The sequence below is a fragment of the Cheilinus undulatus genome, linkage group 9 (genome assembly GCF_018320785.1).
Source record: "Cheilinus undulatus linkage group 9, ASM1832078v1, whole genome shotgun sequence".
NCBI lineage: Eukaryota > Metazoa > Chordata > Actinopteri > Labriformes > Labridae > Cheilinus > Cheilinus undulatus.
This window is the reverse complement of record NC_054873.1, coordinates 22,881,053-22,895,689: the sequence shown is the minus strand read 5'-3', so window position 1 is coordinate 22,895,689 and position 14,637 is coordinate 22,881,053. Positions and strand designations below refer to the sequence as shown.

General features: G+C 38.4%; 1 protein-coding gene across 1 annotated transcript in view; it reads right to left on the bottom strand.

Moving 5' to 3' along the window:
- megf11 (multiple EGF-like-domains 11) overlaps positions 1-14,637 on the bottom strand; it is a 131,973-nt gene that overhangs the window by 41,936 nt on the left and 75,400 nt on the right. Inside the window, exons 8-10 of the mRNA XM_041794645.1 lie at positions 6,493-6,739; positions 6,212-6,332; positions 1,998-2,134 (exon numbers count right to left, since the gene is read on the bottom strand). Coding sequence (XP_041650579.1) covers positions 1,998-2,134; positions 6,212-6,332; positions 6,493-6,739 — 505 coding nt within the window. The remainder of the gene's footprint in view (positions 1-1,997; positions 2,135-6,211; positions 6,333-6,492; positions 6,740-14,637) is intronic.

The following is a 14,637-nucleotide window of genomic DNA, read 5'->3' as shown; positions in this document are numbered from 1 at the left end:
AATCATCTAATAGTGAAGATGGTAATAGCACAGTGTAATAGAATAAATAATAGCCTACTGTCTGCGAGAGCTGATGGAAGTGTGCTGCAGTTTATGTGACACACACACACACACACTTTCCAGAGATCAGGAAACAATTTCACCTCTGTATGACTTTAAAATAAATTATATGTAAATAAGGCTGGAAAATATTATATTGAAATTGCTATTATTAAACCATAACCAGAAGTTAAGTCAGTCTGAGAGTCCAAGATACCTTTAATTTTTCCATACATCCATGGCACAGTTATGTATGACAAGGATGTAGTTGTTTTCTTAGGGTTTCCTTCATTCAGAGAGGAATCTTAATCAGGGTGGTGCTTCAGTGAATATATCAATGTTGCCTTTAATTAAATGGCTGTCTGTTCATCTGAATATTTAATATGGATTGTGGGAATCCTTTTGGGGATGCAGGCAGGATTTGATACACCTGTTGCAGGTGGGAGTGGCACTTACTGTGGGAGTGAGATTAAAAGAGTCCCACACAAGGCACTAGCTTTTTGTAACCAGAGAAACATGGTTAATCACACATAAGCTTTGAATTACTCATGTTTTATTTATATGTTTGTGCAATGTGGTTTTTCGTGCAACTTTTTCACTCACTCACTTGCCATGTCATTTACTTCCAGATTTTTTTGCTTTGACTGTTTTTCGTGTTGTTTGGTCTGTCTTTTTTTCAAATGTCAAAAAAAGAAAATGTGAGCTTAAAAATTATCTGACAGCTATTTTATTTTGGAATAACATTCCTTAGCCTTCAATGCCATTTATTACAGATTTTATATTATGAATAGTGCTTTATATTTCATGGTTTATGTGATAAATATTTAATTGCACACACAAAATTCCAAGCTGAAGTGGTCAATTTAAAAGTAGTACATGACATGCCGGCCCAAAAGAAGCCTCCTGCTGTCAGGGTTTGAGTCTCTCTGCAGGGTTTGACAAGAATTAGTAATCGTTATCAAGCACTATTTAGAAAAGCTCTCGTTTCTCCACATGAAGCACTGAAGCAGATCAGGAAATGGATTTTTACTTCACTTAAATATACTGACTTAACCATACAATCCTGCTGGAGTATCAATCTCAAGAGTCTAACAAAGCTATTACAAATAGCTCAATTACATTATAAAATGGGCGAGTTATGTTTCATGTTTAAATTACCCCGGCTTTAGTTTCATCAGGGGACATTGGTATTATTATTGCAGACAGGAGAGGGTGCAGGCTAACACAATCTCAGATTATTCCTGGCAGGTTAATTCACCTGCCACTGACAAAATGAATGAGGGCAATTTTGCAAAATAATAAAGTAAAGGAAAGGTCTTGTCGAGGAAGTGTTTCTATCCAGAGACAATTGCTCTGGCTGAACTAATAAACCCAGCTGCTCTGGGCTGCTCCGGCAGGCGGGGGGAACTGAAAAGATCTGTGGATTTCAATGAGACCTTAATATAAGCCCATTACTTATAATTAATGAGCAGATTCCAAACAGCATGTTGCCCATGGTGAGATCAATGGACAGGCTGGAAGAGGAGAAGGATGAAGGCTGAAGACATGAAACCCAGCCGGACAGCATGAAGTACAAGATTAATTAAACATAAACAGGACTATTAAAAGATTCTAATCCATCGCCAGATGGAATAATGGGAAATTTTTAAATGCTTATTCCTCGGGAGTGTGATATAATTCTCATACTTTCCTTTCTTTGAGAAGAGCAGTCAAATTCATGCCTAATTAGAAGTCAACAAAGAGAATAGGTCAATGAGTGACTTTATAATGTGTAACTGTCGGCATGAAACCATACTTTTGTATTTTTATCAATTAATCATGCCATTGTCAGATCTAATTCTAAAAGAGGAGTAAACAACAGTTTAACAGAGTTCTTCACAGAAGGCTTGAGGGCGTAGTAACTGAGCAATGTGTGTGTCAGTGGTGTCTGTTGTGTGTCAGTGGTGTCTGTTGTGTACCTGCGTCCACTGAAGCCAGCTGGACACTTGCACTGCCCAGTGACGTGGTCACACAGCCCACCGTTACGACAGGAACAGTCCTTGCTGCAGTTAATGCCGTACTTGCCGAGAGGGCATGGCTGGGCACAAACCGAACCCTTTAAAAGAACCAGTGGAGAATCAAATGAGATGACAGACATGAAAACAGCTCAACAGGACTGAAACACCTCAAACTAAAGTCTAGCATGTTTCTTTTCCTCATTTTTGGACTATTTAGACTTGAGCAGTTAGCCAATGCTAATCTTGCACTGTTCTGTTTTCTATCAGTCATGGTTGTTATTGCTAATTCTTTAAGTACTGATTCTATCATTACTGATTTTATAGATATATCTTACAAAATGGGAGATAAGTTCAAGGCCACGACAGGCAATAATGTGTCTTCCATTTGTTGTTTTGTTGTTTCTCTCGTCCCTCTCCTCTTCCTACTTTCCTCCCACCCTCCCACCCCTTCCCAACCCCAGTGCGGCTTCATCAGATGGCTGTCATAAGTCTGTTTCTGCTCTGGATTCCTATCTCTTAAAGGGAAGGTTTTTCTCGCCACTGTAATGAGGTAAATACTGCTAATGTTGAACTTATGGTGATTAGTGTCTTGAGACAGTTTTGACGCTATACAAACAAAGACAGTTTGATTGACTGAGTGAGCTGTTTTCACATATGTACTTCAAAAAATATCTAGAAAATTTCAGGAGACCCTGTTTGGGAAAAGGAAAGTTTTTATCGATAATGATACACAATCCAATACTCCTTTTATCTATGCTATCTATGCTTGTCTATTGTTTGGTGGGAAGACAAATCATTTTTAACAGAAGTAATAGTTGAGAGGAGCTTGAGTTAACCTGTTAAATCTATTTTGTATTCTACCTGAAAAAAGTAATCTTCACAACTGTATTTATTCAAGTTTCTTATTTTCTCTAATTTTTATTTTTTCTGTTACATTTAAACACGTCAAGATTTTTTTTGTTACAGCCAACAAATTGTTGTTTACTGAGTCAGCCTTGAACACATCATAATATAACCATCTGTCAGCTTAAGTGAGCTAATTAAATTTAAACTGGCTGACTTCTACACCAATTTCAACATTAGATTACAATTTTTATACTAAAATGACTTGCTACAAAGTTCGGGAGAGATGAAGAATAAAACCTTTCTGCAGCAGCTAAAGCCAATCTTCTGAGTGCATGCTTCTCCATGCACTGACTGTCAAAGGCACCATGTTTGGGTTTAATTTGATGCACAATGCCGATGTTCTTCAAGTTCATGTTTCCTCTTACAAAAGCTAATGTGTGTTTTTGCACCACTGATATGGCAAAATATTCAAAGAACCCAGGAGACAAGATAGCAGCATCGGTAAGCTGAAATATTACTGATTTTCAGATTTTGAAAAAAAAGTGGAACTGGGATGGAGAAAGGTTGTGATCTACTTCCCTAAGCCTGGCCTTGTAAACTCTGTGTTCCTTTTTTACATGCCCCTCATGGTGAGAAGTCTTCTCCAGGGACAAGACATGATCTTAAAAAAATGCAGCAGAAATCGAAGATGAAAGACATCACAACAGTCTATTTTTAAAAAGACAGTTTTATACTTTATGTTAAATGTGTAATTGGATGTATTTCCAGTTGTGACAAAATAAGGGAGAAGAACACATTGATGAGCAAAAGCAGCTTCTATTTCCCTATTACCTGCTGTGTTCTCATACTGGCTTGCCCCAACTTCATTTGGACATTTTACCAAGGAGCTGGCAGGAAAATGTCAGATGTAAAAAAAATCAGCATTGCGCTCACCCTTAAAATGACTGGACATACCCAGTGATTTTATGCATGTGTGAAAACAGCTCTTCTGGTATTCTTGTTACTGCCTTTATTTAAGCATAAAAATATATCACATTATTTGGATGGCCTATGACTCCAAATTCAAACCAGGGATTCTTGATGCCAGATTTAAGCAGGGGGTAATCAAAGGCATAAAGTAATATGGGGAATTATAGAAAACTGAAAAACAAAAACCTCCCAAGAACTGAAGAGAAACTATAATACTTGTTCAGGTACTCAGAGGTCAGACTTTATGAAAAATACATAAAACCAAGAATTTCTATAGGAATTGGACAAATAGTTGTGACATAGTATAAAGCATATAGGAATAAGACAGATAGAGTACTATCATCAATCTTTCAAGGATTAATGATGGGGAGAGCAACCTCCAGATAATATTTAAAGATAAAAGGGAAAAAGAATCTGAATTACAGCTATTTACTGAAGACTAGCATAATATATGCAACATCAAACAAAGAACTACCAGCTCAAGGATACCAGGGGTGTGTATTGGCCCTGTATACAGGGGTGCCGATACCAATATATACTGCGATATATGTGTGATACTATGAGCAAGGCAATATATTGCGTTTTATATATATATATATATAAAACTATGTAATGTTAAGTTAATATGGAATATAACAGAACAGAATTAGGCTATTAATAAAGATCTATCAAAATTATATGTATAGTATGTAAATTAAAAAATTTAAGGTGTTTTATAAAATATATGGTCTTGCATTATCAAGAGTTTTAACTCTTTTTGTGCAATTTGAAGATGAGGATTTTTCCCATGTGTTGTCTTGAATTAAAATGCTATGATGTCTCGCGCTCAGGTTCATCGTGTCGTCTAAGTATTTCACTCTGGCGTGGCATATCTTACAAACGACTTGACTCCTGTAGAAGTCTGTACTGTCTTTAATGTTTTGGAAGCCAAAACAAGCCCACATATCCGCAACAAATGCAGCAGAAGCAGCACTGCTGGGTAGACATGAGCAACTGGCTCTGCAACGTAAATTATTAATTAAAAAAATCAAGTAATTTTTAACTGACACAACAGGTATGCTGGAGACAGTGTGGGGGAATAAATGCAAATAAAACTCATACTTTGTATAAATGTGTGCAAGCTGAAAAGTACTGGGATGATGTATGGATTGAGATGAAAGTGATGTTGGACTATGAGTTACCAAAGAAATTTACTGTGATATATCAAGGTAACCCAGACAAGGAATACTGTGAGGAGACATATTTGGTTAAGTTTTGCTGGCAGCAGCCAAAAATCAATCACTAGAAAATGGTGCAAAGACGACCCTCCTCCTCTGAAAGTCTGATTGGAAATCATAGATAAGATCTACGACATAGAAATACTTAAATTTTAGAGTTCATCGTCAGAATTTAGAAGAATTTGGTAACTTGCTTTTAAAATGACTAAACTAATACAACAATGTAAAAGGTAAACATAACTGAAAACACTATCACCTTTAATAATGCAATGATGAGTAAAGACAAAGGGTTGCAGCAGCAGATAGCAAAAATCACACTTACTGTCTCTACTATCTGCACCGTTTCAAGGATCTGATTAACAAAGCATCTCAGGGGTGCAGCCAGAGAAGCCAGGGCTGATCAGGCCCCCTTCTGAAATCTGACTGGCCATGCCAAAATCCATGTCAGCCATTTATGGAAAGCTGTGACAAAGGCTGTGATTTTCTTTAAGTATATTCAATTATTAAGTATCTAAGTTGGTATATATTTTCTTATGAAATATTGATTAGATGTGATGTGATGGCTTAATTTTTACAGTTTTAAACTCAATTGATCAAAACAGGCTTTTACTTCTAGTTATTTCAAATTAAGTAAGTCCAAGAAGTTCCCCCTCATGTAATACCTTTAATTCATGAATGTCAAATCAGGTAGAGCTTTTTAAACATTAAAAAAATTAAATAATTTATATAAAAAAAAATGTTTTCCCTTATTTCTCTTTCTATTAGTTTTGACAGAAAAGGCAGGCATGTGTAGACACAGTAAAAACATGAAACAATCTTATTCTGTCTTCTGTCAGTTTCCCACTAGGATATCACAGCAATAGCACTTTATGATGCTGATCACATGTTCCCAGAACAATACTTGGTGGTAGGGATTTAAAAACGCATGTACAACATCCCAATTTAGATGTCTTTTTTAACTTTTAAATTAACGCTGGGTTCTCATTCATAATTAAACACAGCTTAAAGATCCTGGGATCCTTGCTTTCATCAAGTCAGTTTCTCCTGTAAAGGCTGTATTAGAGATACAAACTTATGTTCATAATGCACACAATTTCTAACCTTCTAACTTGTTTTCTTCCCACCTTTGCGTGTGTGACCTACCGTCCATCCAGCAGGACAGGAACAATCTCCCGTTATGTGGTGGCACGTCCCTCCGTTCTGACAGGGGCAGCGCTGCTCACACTGAGGCCCATGACTCCCCGAGGGGCAGCGCTCTCCACAGCTGTCATTGCACACGTCAAGAGTCAAAAAAGTGTCAGATACATAACTTGTATTTGCCTGCAGTTCTAAGCATGAACAAAGAAGCAAAGAACAAATGGCACATAGACATTTTCTCACAGACAAGAGTTGAAAAGGAATAGATTTGTTGCTGGAACACTCACAAAGCTCCTGAATACCCGGCTGCACAGATGCACTCTCCTGTCTCGTGATTGCAGGTGGCACCGTTGAGACATTGGCAAGGAAGCTGGCACGCCTTGCCATAGTATCCGTGCTCACAGGGCTCCTCACAACGCCATCCCTGGTACCCATCAGTGCAGATGCAGGCACCTGTGATGGGGTTACACTTGGCCCCGTTCTGGCACTGGCAGCGATTACTGCAGTGAGGTCCCCAGTAGTCGCTCTCACAGCCTGCAGGCACAGAGAGACGAGGCATCAGACTGAGCCGAGGAACAAAAGAGAGGAGCGAGCACCAGGAGTTATCCTTGAAAACGTCTGCAATTATATGTCTCATAAACGCAAGCATGACATAATTACCATAAATGGATTCCTGTAATAAACAGTGTTTCATCAAGAATATTGAACATCCCTTCTGTACACAACGGTTTCTTTACTGTTAAAACTTCCCCACAGTGCTCCATCAGATTGGTAGTAAAATTTTTTTCAATGTATATATTCACTAGTAATATTTCATTCATTTGATTACATAATACAGCCTAGAGGACGTCTCTGGATTATGCCTCTACTGTCAACATATTCAACAAAAAGTCTGTCCTTGCAGCTAAAGCTTGATTCTGATTATCCCTTTGTGCTATAGCGTTCCATTGTCGTCCAAAACCTATTAAAAATACATCACTGATCTGCACTGTTCCACTTGATTGATGATTAGTCCTTACCAGGAATATTGCCATATTTTGAGTCAATCACAAATAGACATTGCACTGCTGAAACCAAATAGCTCAGTAACACTTCAAAAAATATGCAAAACTCTTCTGTATGGGTACATATTGCTATTAGCAGCAGTGTCCAGCTGTATAAGCCCTGAGAAATTATTCAGCTATTTCAGATTTAAATAGCAGGGGCTAATATTGGCTTTTGAATTGATGTTTTTGGTCGTCTGTAGGTTTATTTTCCCCGACAAAATAAAAGTTTTATCAACAACCATATCTTTTAAATTCCTCAACTGTCTTCCCTCCTGCTGAGGGTCAAAGGCTGCAGAAATGTATCCAAGCATGCCCCAAGCAAAAAAGCAAAAGAACACCTTCCGCAAGTTGCTATCCATCACTGAGCTAACATTGTCAGACAATCACTTACACACATTCGCAGAAATGCAGAGACACTAGACAAGCATATAAACTCAACACAGATGAAAAACCTGAGACAGGAATCAAAATGAGACTGTATGTGTGTTTGTGTGAGTCTCTGTTTCACACCTTACACACTCATCTGGTGTTAGAGACGCTCCTGTAAGACAAATATGAAGCCAGCAACACAGCAGTATGAAATTCATATCTCCTGTCAATATGAGCCTTCCAAAACATTAATCAAACTGTGATCAGACCAAGTGACTCAAAAAAAAGATGAACCACATACAGACCAGAAAGCAATACAGTGGTCTCACACACAGAGGGTTTGAGAAAAAATGTCTCTCTTTAGGGCTCTAAATAAATGTAATGGACAGGTCTATACAAACAGTATAAAAGAGTTAGGAGCATCACATTTAGTAGCTGCAGTTCTCTTGTCTTTGTTTACTCGATATTGTTTTTAGGGCATTATTCCCTACTGTCAACAAGCATTTCATTTTTTAATTACTACAACTTTCTAAAGTGCTTCTCCAGAATTGTTTAAATGGTTTGCAATTAATTACTTAATTTTTTAAAACTGTTATTGAAGCCAAAACAAGCTTTGGTGTGACATTTTAAGAGCTGGTGTTCTCACACACAAACAACAAACAGCATCTGCTAACAAAACATTTATTTGACCAAACCAATTTAGCAATAAATAGAGTTTTTTTATTTAAATTAAACATTGTTTAAAAGGCTTTATCCCTTATACCTTAATATTATGAAATTGTGTTACATGCTAGGACTGGGAGATATGGACCAAAAGTCCATCAGCCATCTAAACAATGTCGACATTTACATGAAAAATAACAAAAAACTTATTTGTTTTGGAAAAATATACCATAAAAACATCCTTGAATGAAATAAAACAAATATAATGATGTTTCATCATTCAGTGCTTTTCAAGTTGTCTGACTATTCAACGTGCTTTGATAGTGCAGGTCACAGCTACCCATATACACCCCTTCACTCCTCTTTCACACACTGATAGTGTGGAGAGAGGCCATCAGCTAATCCCATTCATACGCGTCCATACACATTTACACACCAATAACACAGAAGTGGGAGCAATATGTGGTGAAGTGTCTTGCCTGAAGACATACTGACATATGACAGCAGGAGCTGGGGGTTGAACCCCAGACTTTCTTGTTGTAAGATGATCATCACTCCCTACCGAGCCACAGTCGCTCAAATAGTATCAGCCCATTGTGATATTGGCTTGCCAAATGTTTATTTGGAGATATACCAGTTTATCATAAAAACTCAATAAACTGCCCAGACCTCTTTCTGAACAACCTATTAAGTGTGTGACATTGATTTGAATTAACATATGCAAAACTAATTTTGACAGCCTCAGAGCAAACAAGCTAATGTGTTAGCCAACAATTTGCCTACAGTGGTTTACACAGTAACCTTTAATATTCATCAGATCCTCTGGTCTCTTTCACTTTGATGCTATCCTATATTCACCTGCTAGCATTAGCGTACACTCACTCTCAGCAGCTTGCTGTTTGCACACAGCAAGTTTCACTGAGCTTATTTGCCTGAAAGAAATTTCGAAATGTTATGACACTGTTACTGACACTTATATTTTCATCCTTAGCTATGCTTTGGAAAGTGTTAATTTTTGCACTTATTTTTAATTTTAGTCTTTAGACAAAAGGTCTTTTAGTTTTAGTCACATTTGAGTAATTTCTACCCTTTTCAGTTTGAGCCTAGTTTTAGTCTAGTTTAAGTCGATGGAAACTCAAAATATTTTAGTTGAGTTTTAGTCCTTAAAAAGTCCTCAGATTTTAGTCCTTACTTTTAGTCCAAGCATTTATTTTCTTGCCTAAATCTGGTACCAAATCATGGTAGTGTGTTCTCTGCACTCTGCTAAACCTGGGGTCCCTGCTGTCTACAGCTGAGAGGCAGAACAGCTACAGATGTAGTGTTTATTGACAGATTTACCAACAGTAGAGAAATATCATGAATTTTGAATGTCCAACAAAAACTAAATTACATTTTATTCTAGTTTAAGTCATCTTGAAAAAAACTAAACTTACTTTTTGTCAGTTTAAGTCATCACAGATCTTTTGTGATGTAAAAAACTGCTGTCAACAAATAGTTTTAGTCATAGTTTTAGTCGACGAAATTAAAACTGGCTTTGGAGTTTTGCCTTAGCTAAAAGCAGGGTGAATAAAATGCCAGAAAATACAAAAAAAAAAAACCCTCTCAATTGTATGGAACCAAAAGCAATGGCTTCATATTGCCATTTTTGTGCTTATAGTACTAAAAACATGCAATAATGAATTCAATATCAAGAATCACAGTCATTTTACTACATACTAACCCCTACCAAGTAGATGTACTAGGGCTAAACAATTTTAGAAAATAATCTAATTTTGTGTTTGGTCTTTTACTCCCAAATATTGGGACTGAGATTTAATATGCAATTATTTTCAGAAATATCTAATTGTGATTATTTTGACTCATTACAAATTTGATATGAATTGTATTTGAAGGGAATGATTTTATGTTCTCATTTTTTAAAAAACAAAAATATATTAACGCATGGAAATTTAAACTTGAATATTATGTGTGCAGAGCATAGCATCTTTGCCTCAAAAAAGTAGTAAACTAGTATTTTGAAACATATTTCAGATCAAAGGCATATTAGGATCTTATCTAAATTTTAATTAAGTGACCAGCCCTATACAGTACAACATTATACTTGTGATATGTTTGACATTTCTGCATAAAACCTGATAATGAAAGTGAACTAAGGTTGCAAAAACTAATTCTCATTTTAACTTTTATCACAATATGAGCAAATACATCACATAATTCTGAATTAACGGCAATCAATAAGACATAAATTTAAAATAGCAAAGGCTTACCTGTTTGATTGAGGCCTGGTCATTTTGAAGCTTAAACTATCCATTTGCTTTGCTTAGGCATCAATGTGGTGGGACCTATTATAAGAGTGGGCTACATTTGGGATTCATTTTGGGTATAAGAGGAGCTTTAAACAGATATTTTTGTAAAACGTGAGGAACAGCAAATAGGCCTCCATAGAGAGCTTCATCTTATTTGCTCTCGTCATTTTGTTATAATTGCTCCTTGTATCATCATGCAAAACTAAACAATGTTATCATGCACAGCATACTTTTCTCGTTTTGTACAGGACCTCAGTAAACTGCTTTTCAATACTTGTCAAAATAGTTTCTGATACATTTTCTATCAGTTTATCATTTCCTTTGGATTCAATTTTACTGTAATGAAGACTGAAACATTTAAAGAGAAAGTCTCAGTAAACTGGGGTAAAGGAGTGATTTCGTTGCTGTAAATGCAGCCCCATTTATGTCACACATGAAGCAAATAGATTCAGTGCAAAAATCAAAAAAATATTTATGTAGCTTTAACGTGTTTTTATACAAAATCTAGGGCACTCTCCATGTTGTATGGTGACTCAAACTCTCAAGCTTTGCATAATTAGTAAGAAAAAATTAAATGATCAAACAGGTGCAATATACATCCCACTCCTGTCACTGAACCAGAATAAGTATACAGTATGCGATGTTGACATACCCACAAGTATCATAAAAAAGGCCTTAATAACACCTTGAAATTCATCTGCACAGAGGGAAGCAAATGTGCAAGCTGTTCACACCTCTTGAGAACTGGAGGGAAGAGCAAAAGAGAAGGGATTAAGAACACAAGGAGAAGAGAGATATTTCATTTTAAAAAACAGTTTGTTACTTCTTCTTTTAACACCTCTTTCCGGCACAACTTCAGCAGTCAGCTGTCGAAAACGACCGGTGAGAAAAAGAGCTTAAGCTACTGGAAGCATTTTAACTGCAACTCTAATGACAAACACTCACACGTCAGACTTTGCTAAATGTACTTTAAACTGACTAATTGTGTTGAACTTGGAGTAATAATGCAGAGAGGTTCAATTAGACGGAAAAACGCTTGAATAAAACAAAGCTCATTCTCTGTGACAACTTTGCAAACACAGAAACCCCAGAGGTGTCTTTTCACAACAACGAACAGCAAAATTAGCTTTTCCACGTGGATTTTAATATGGTAGCTAAAGACAATTGGCAACAGTGCTAAGACTGTTAATGTAAATGTAAACCTAAAGGAATGATGTAAAACAAGCGATTCCCAGAGGATTGCTCTGTGTGAGAAAAGAACTCAATATGAGCCATAAACTACAGGCAAATGGCTAATCCTCAAAGTTAAATGAACAACCAGTTTTTATGTGAAGAACAATGAGCTAAAGATGTCGGCAGTCGTCTCTCTCACCAGGGTAATTGTTCTTTTGAGGATCTGGAGGTGATTTAAGCGATTGCTGTGGCCTTATGTCTCTCCAGCAGCAGCAGCAGCAGCAGTTCTTGTATCACCGCACATAAAAGCCCAGCTTGAGGTCCAGGCCTGCGCTGCAGCAGCCAGGACTGTGAATATTCCAGTATTGATTCTCACATCATCGCAGCCTCAGTCGTGAATGTAAAGACACTACGCTCCCCCTCTCCCTTCCCTCCCTGTATGCTCTCTTGCCAGAGCTGTGATCAGCCAGAGCGAGAGCGTAATGAAGCCTGTGTCATGGCCGGCACTGAGGCCTGTTTTTCCAGGTACGCAGCAGGAAGATGATCAGCTCTTCCCTGGTACAGACAGGTCCGCCCTGAAGGGGGTCTTGGAACACTTGGCTGGTGCTGTATTACTTCTGTGGTTGGACAGACTGGAGGCCACATTACAGGGCTCGCATTGATTTGATCTAATCTGCTCCTGGTCTCCAGTCTGGCATGAATGAGTTCCCTGAAGGTTGAGCTGCTGCCACGCAAACGACCCTGGCACATTAGATGAGAGGTGTGTGCAAGTAATGGATGAGCAGTTTAGCTGGAACTTGGTTTAGCACTCTATAAGCACTCATCAGAGCTGCCTTGGCCCACGGCAATCCCTCAGCACAGTGCAAAAACAGGCACTATGTGTGTGACTGAAGGCATCATCACCTTTGAAAGCTGATCACACTAATACAGAGTGCATTTTATACATGGTTTACTTAAAACGTGATGTCAGTAAAAAAAACAGCGCAGACCAGCTGAAATAAATCAAAATCCAGCGCTTAATTTGCAGACTTTCCTGCTGCTTAGGAGCTGCACAAATGTTACTATTTGAAGTTTTTAAACCTTCTTTAGCTTGCAGTTAGAGGCCTCAGCATATTGAGAGCAAAGCCCATTATCTTGCTGTCTCTCTCCTACACAGAGGTTTCTCAAACTTTACCCAGCAGTCTCTCACTTCCCGGCTCTGACAGCATTTAACTGTGATTAAGGAGTCAGAGTTCATGATGAGCTGCAGGCAACAAAACAGAGAGAAACAGCAGAAGAAAGTTGTATGTAGCATGAAGGCAGAGGCTTCTGGAGTTAACGGCTACATAGTGTGAGGTGATGTGGACCCCCCCGGTGGGTTGCTGTGTGTAGGCAGTGAATCTCACAGAAGTCTGAGGCTGAGATCCAGCCTATTAACTGAGCTGGCCTGGGTCAGGGGAGCCTAACCAGAGGACACGTACACCAGCCAACTCGGACTCTCAGAGCTCATAATGCATAACAGCTGCAGCGAGGATAACCTCACACACAGGAGAAGGTCCAATCCCAAGGTGCTGAGTATAATCCCTTCGGCTAGAACAAAACAGATCACATTGAAGGGGGAAACTTGTGAAGGTGAAGTCCAAAGAACAGGCTGAGAGAGCGGTGATGATGGTGGTGCTGAGCTTTGAAGTGTGCTCAGGAGTTTGCATGATCAGGCAGCGGCTGCAACAGGATTAAACCCAAACAGCTTTCTGCATGCAGAAGTTCTCCTGAACTTGGGCCTCTTCAGCAAAATGTTTGTCACTGTTCTCTGTTAGGGGGGGAAAGAAAGCTTCTCAGAGCTAAAATCAAAAGTGGAGCTCCTTAAAGAGAACATCCCTCCGTATTCAAAAAGCATCAGAGTTTTAGACTTCTACCGCTTTATCCAGGTGGATACAAGAGGGAAAAAAAGCCAGCTTCAATTGAGTCACGGCTGGATTGGTATAAACGCAGGCCACTCGGGGTGCTTCGTGCAGACAGACGTTTGCTTCTTTGCCAGCTTTTACTTTGAAAACCACATTACTGCAATTGGAATATTTGGCACGCAGCCCAACTTCACTCCCCAGTGCCAGAGTCGCTGGCTGTCACATAACTATTATTAACACACACTGTTGACACTTGAGGAATAACTTAACACAGACAGAGAAATTATAAGAAAAAAAAAAGCTCTGTCTCCCAGGAGCCTTTTTACTCTTCGTTTTACTCTTCAGCAGATCTTGTGGCAAAGCTGTATGACTCATTGTCTTTACAAAGTCTTCTGCATCGCCTCATGAGAAGAGTGCACCTCCAAGAATCATATTGTCTGAATCACACTTTGTAGCACCAGCTTTGTTCTTCTTCTTTTTTCTTGACACATCTGAATTTTCAAATTACACTCCATGACCGGAATTAATATCGGGAAGTCACTCTTTCAAAAATGGAGGATAAAGAGATGGGCTTTAAACAGTTGCAATGATCATTTTAAAAAAAGGAACAATGAAACAATTGTGCCTACAATTTAGCTGACACAAGGCTGTGTTAGATTCTGCTCTTCAGTCAAAATGAGCTATTTGTACGAGAAGTTACTCAATAAAAGCCCGACTCAACATTCAACTATTCATCACTGCTCCCCGACTCGAGACGCAGACTAATAGAGTGAAAAGCAGACAGGACTGGTACCAGGGGTCTACAGGGAAAGTGATGATTGCTGTGTAAAGTGGTGAATTTGCATTGAGTGATAAATGTCTCTCTGCTTTGTGAAACTTGCAGCAGTAAAAGCTGCCAATATGCTACCTAGACAGGCCCTGCTGTCCCCGACATGTTCTGCTGACACCTATTACACCGTTATTTATTCACCCACAGAAAACCTCAGGCACGA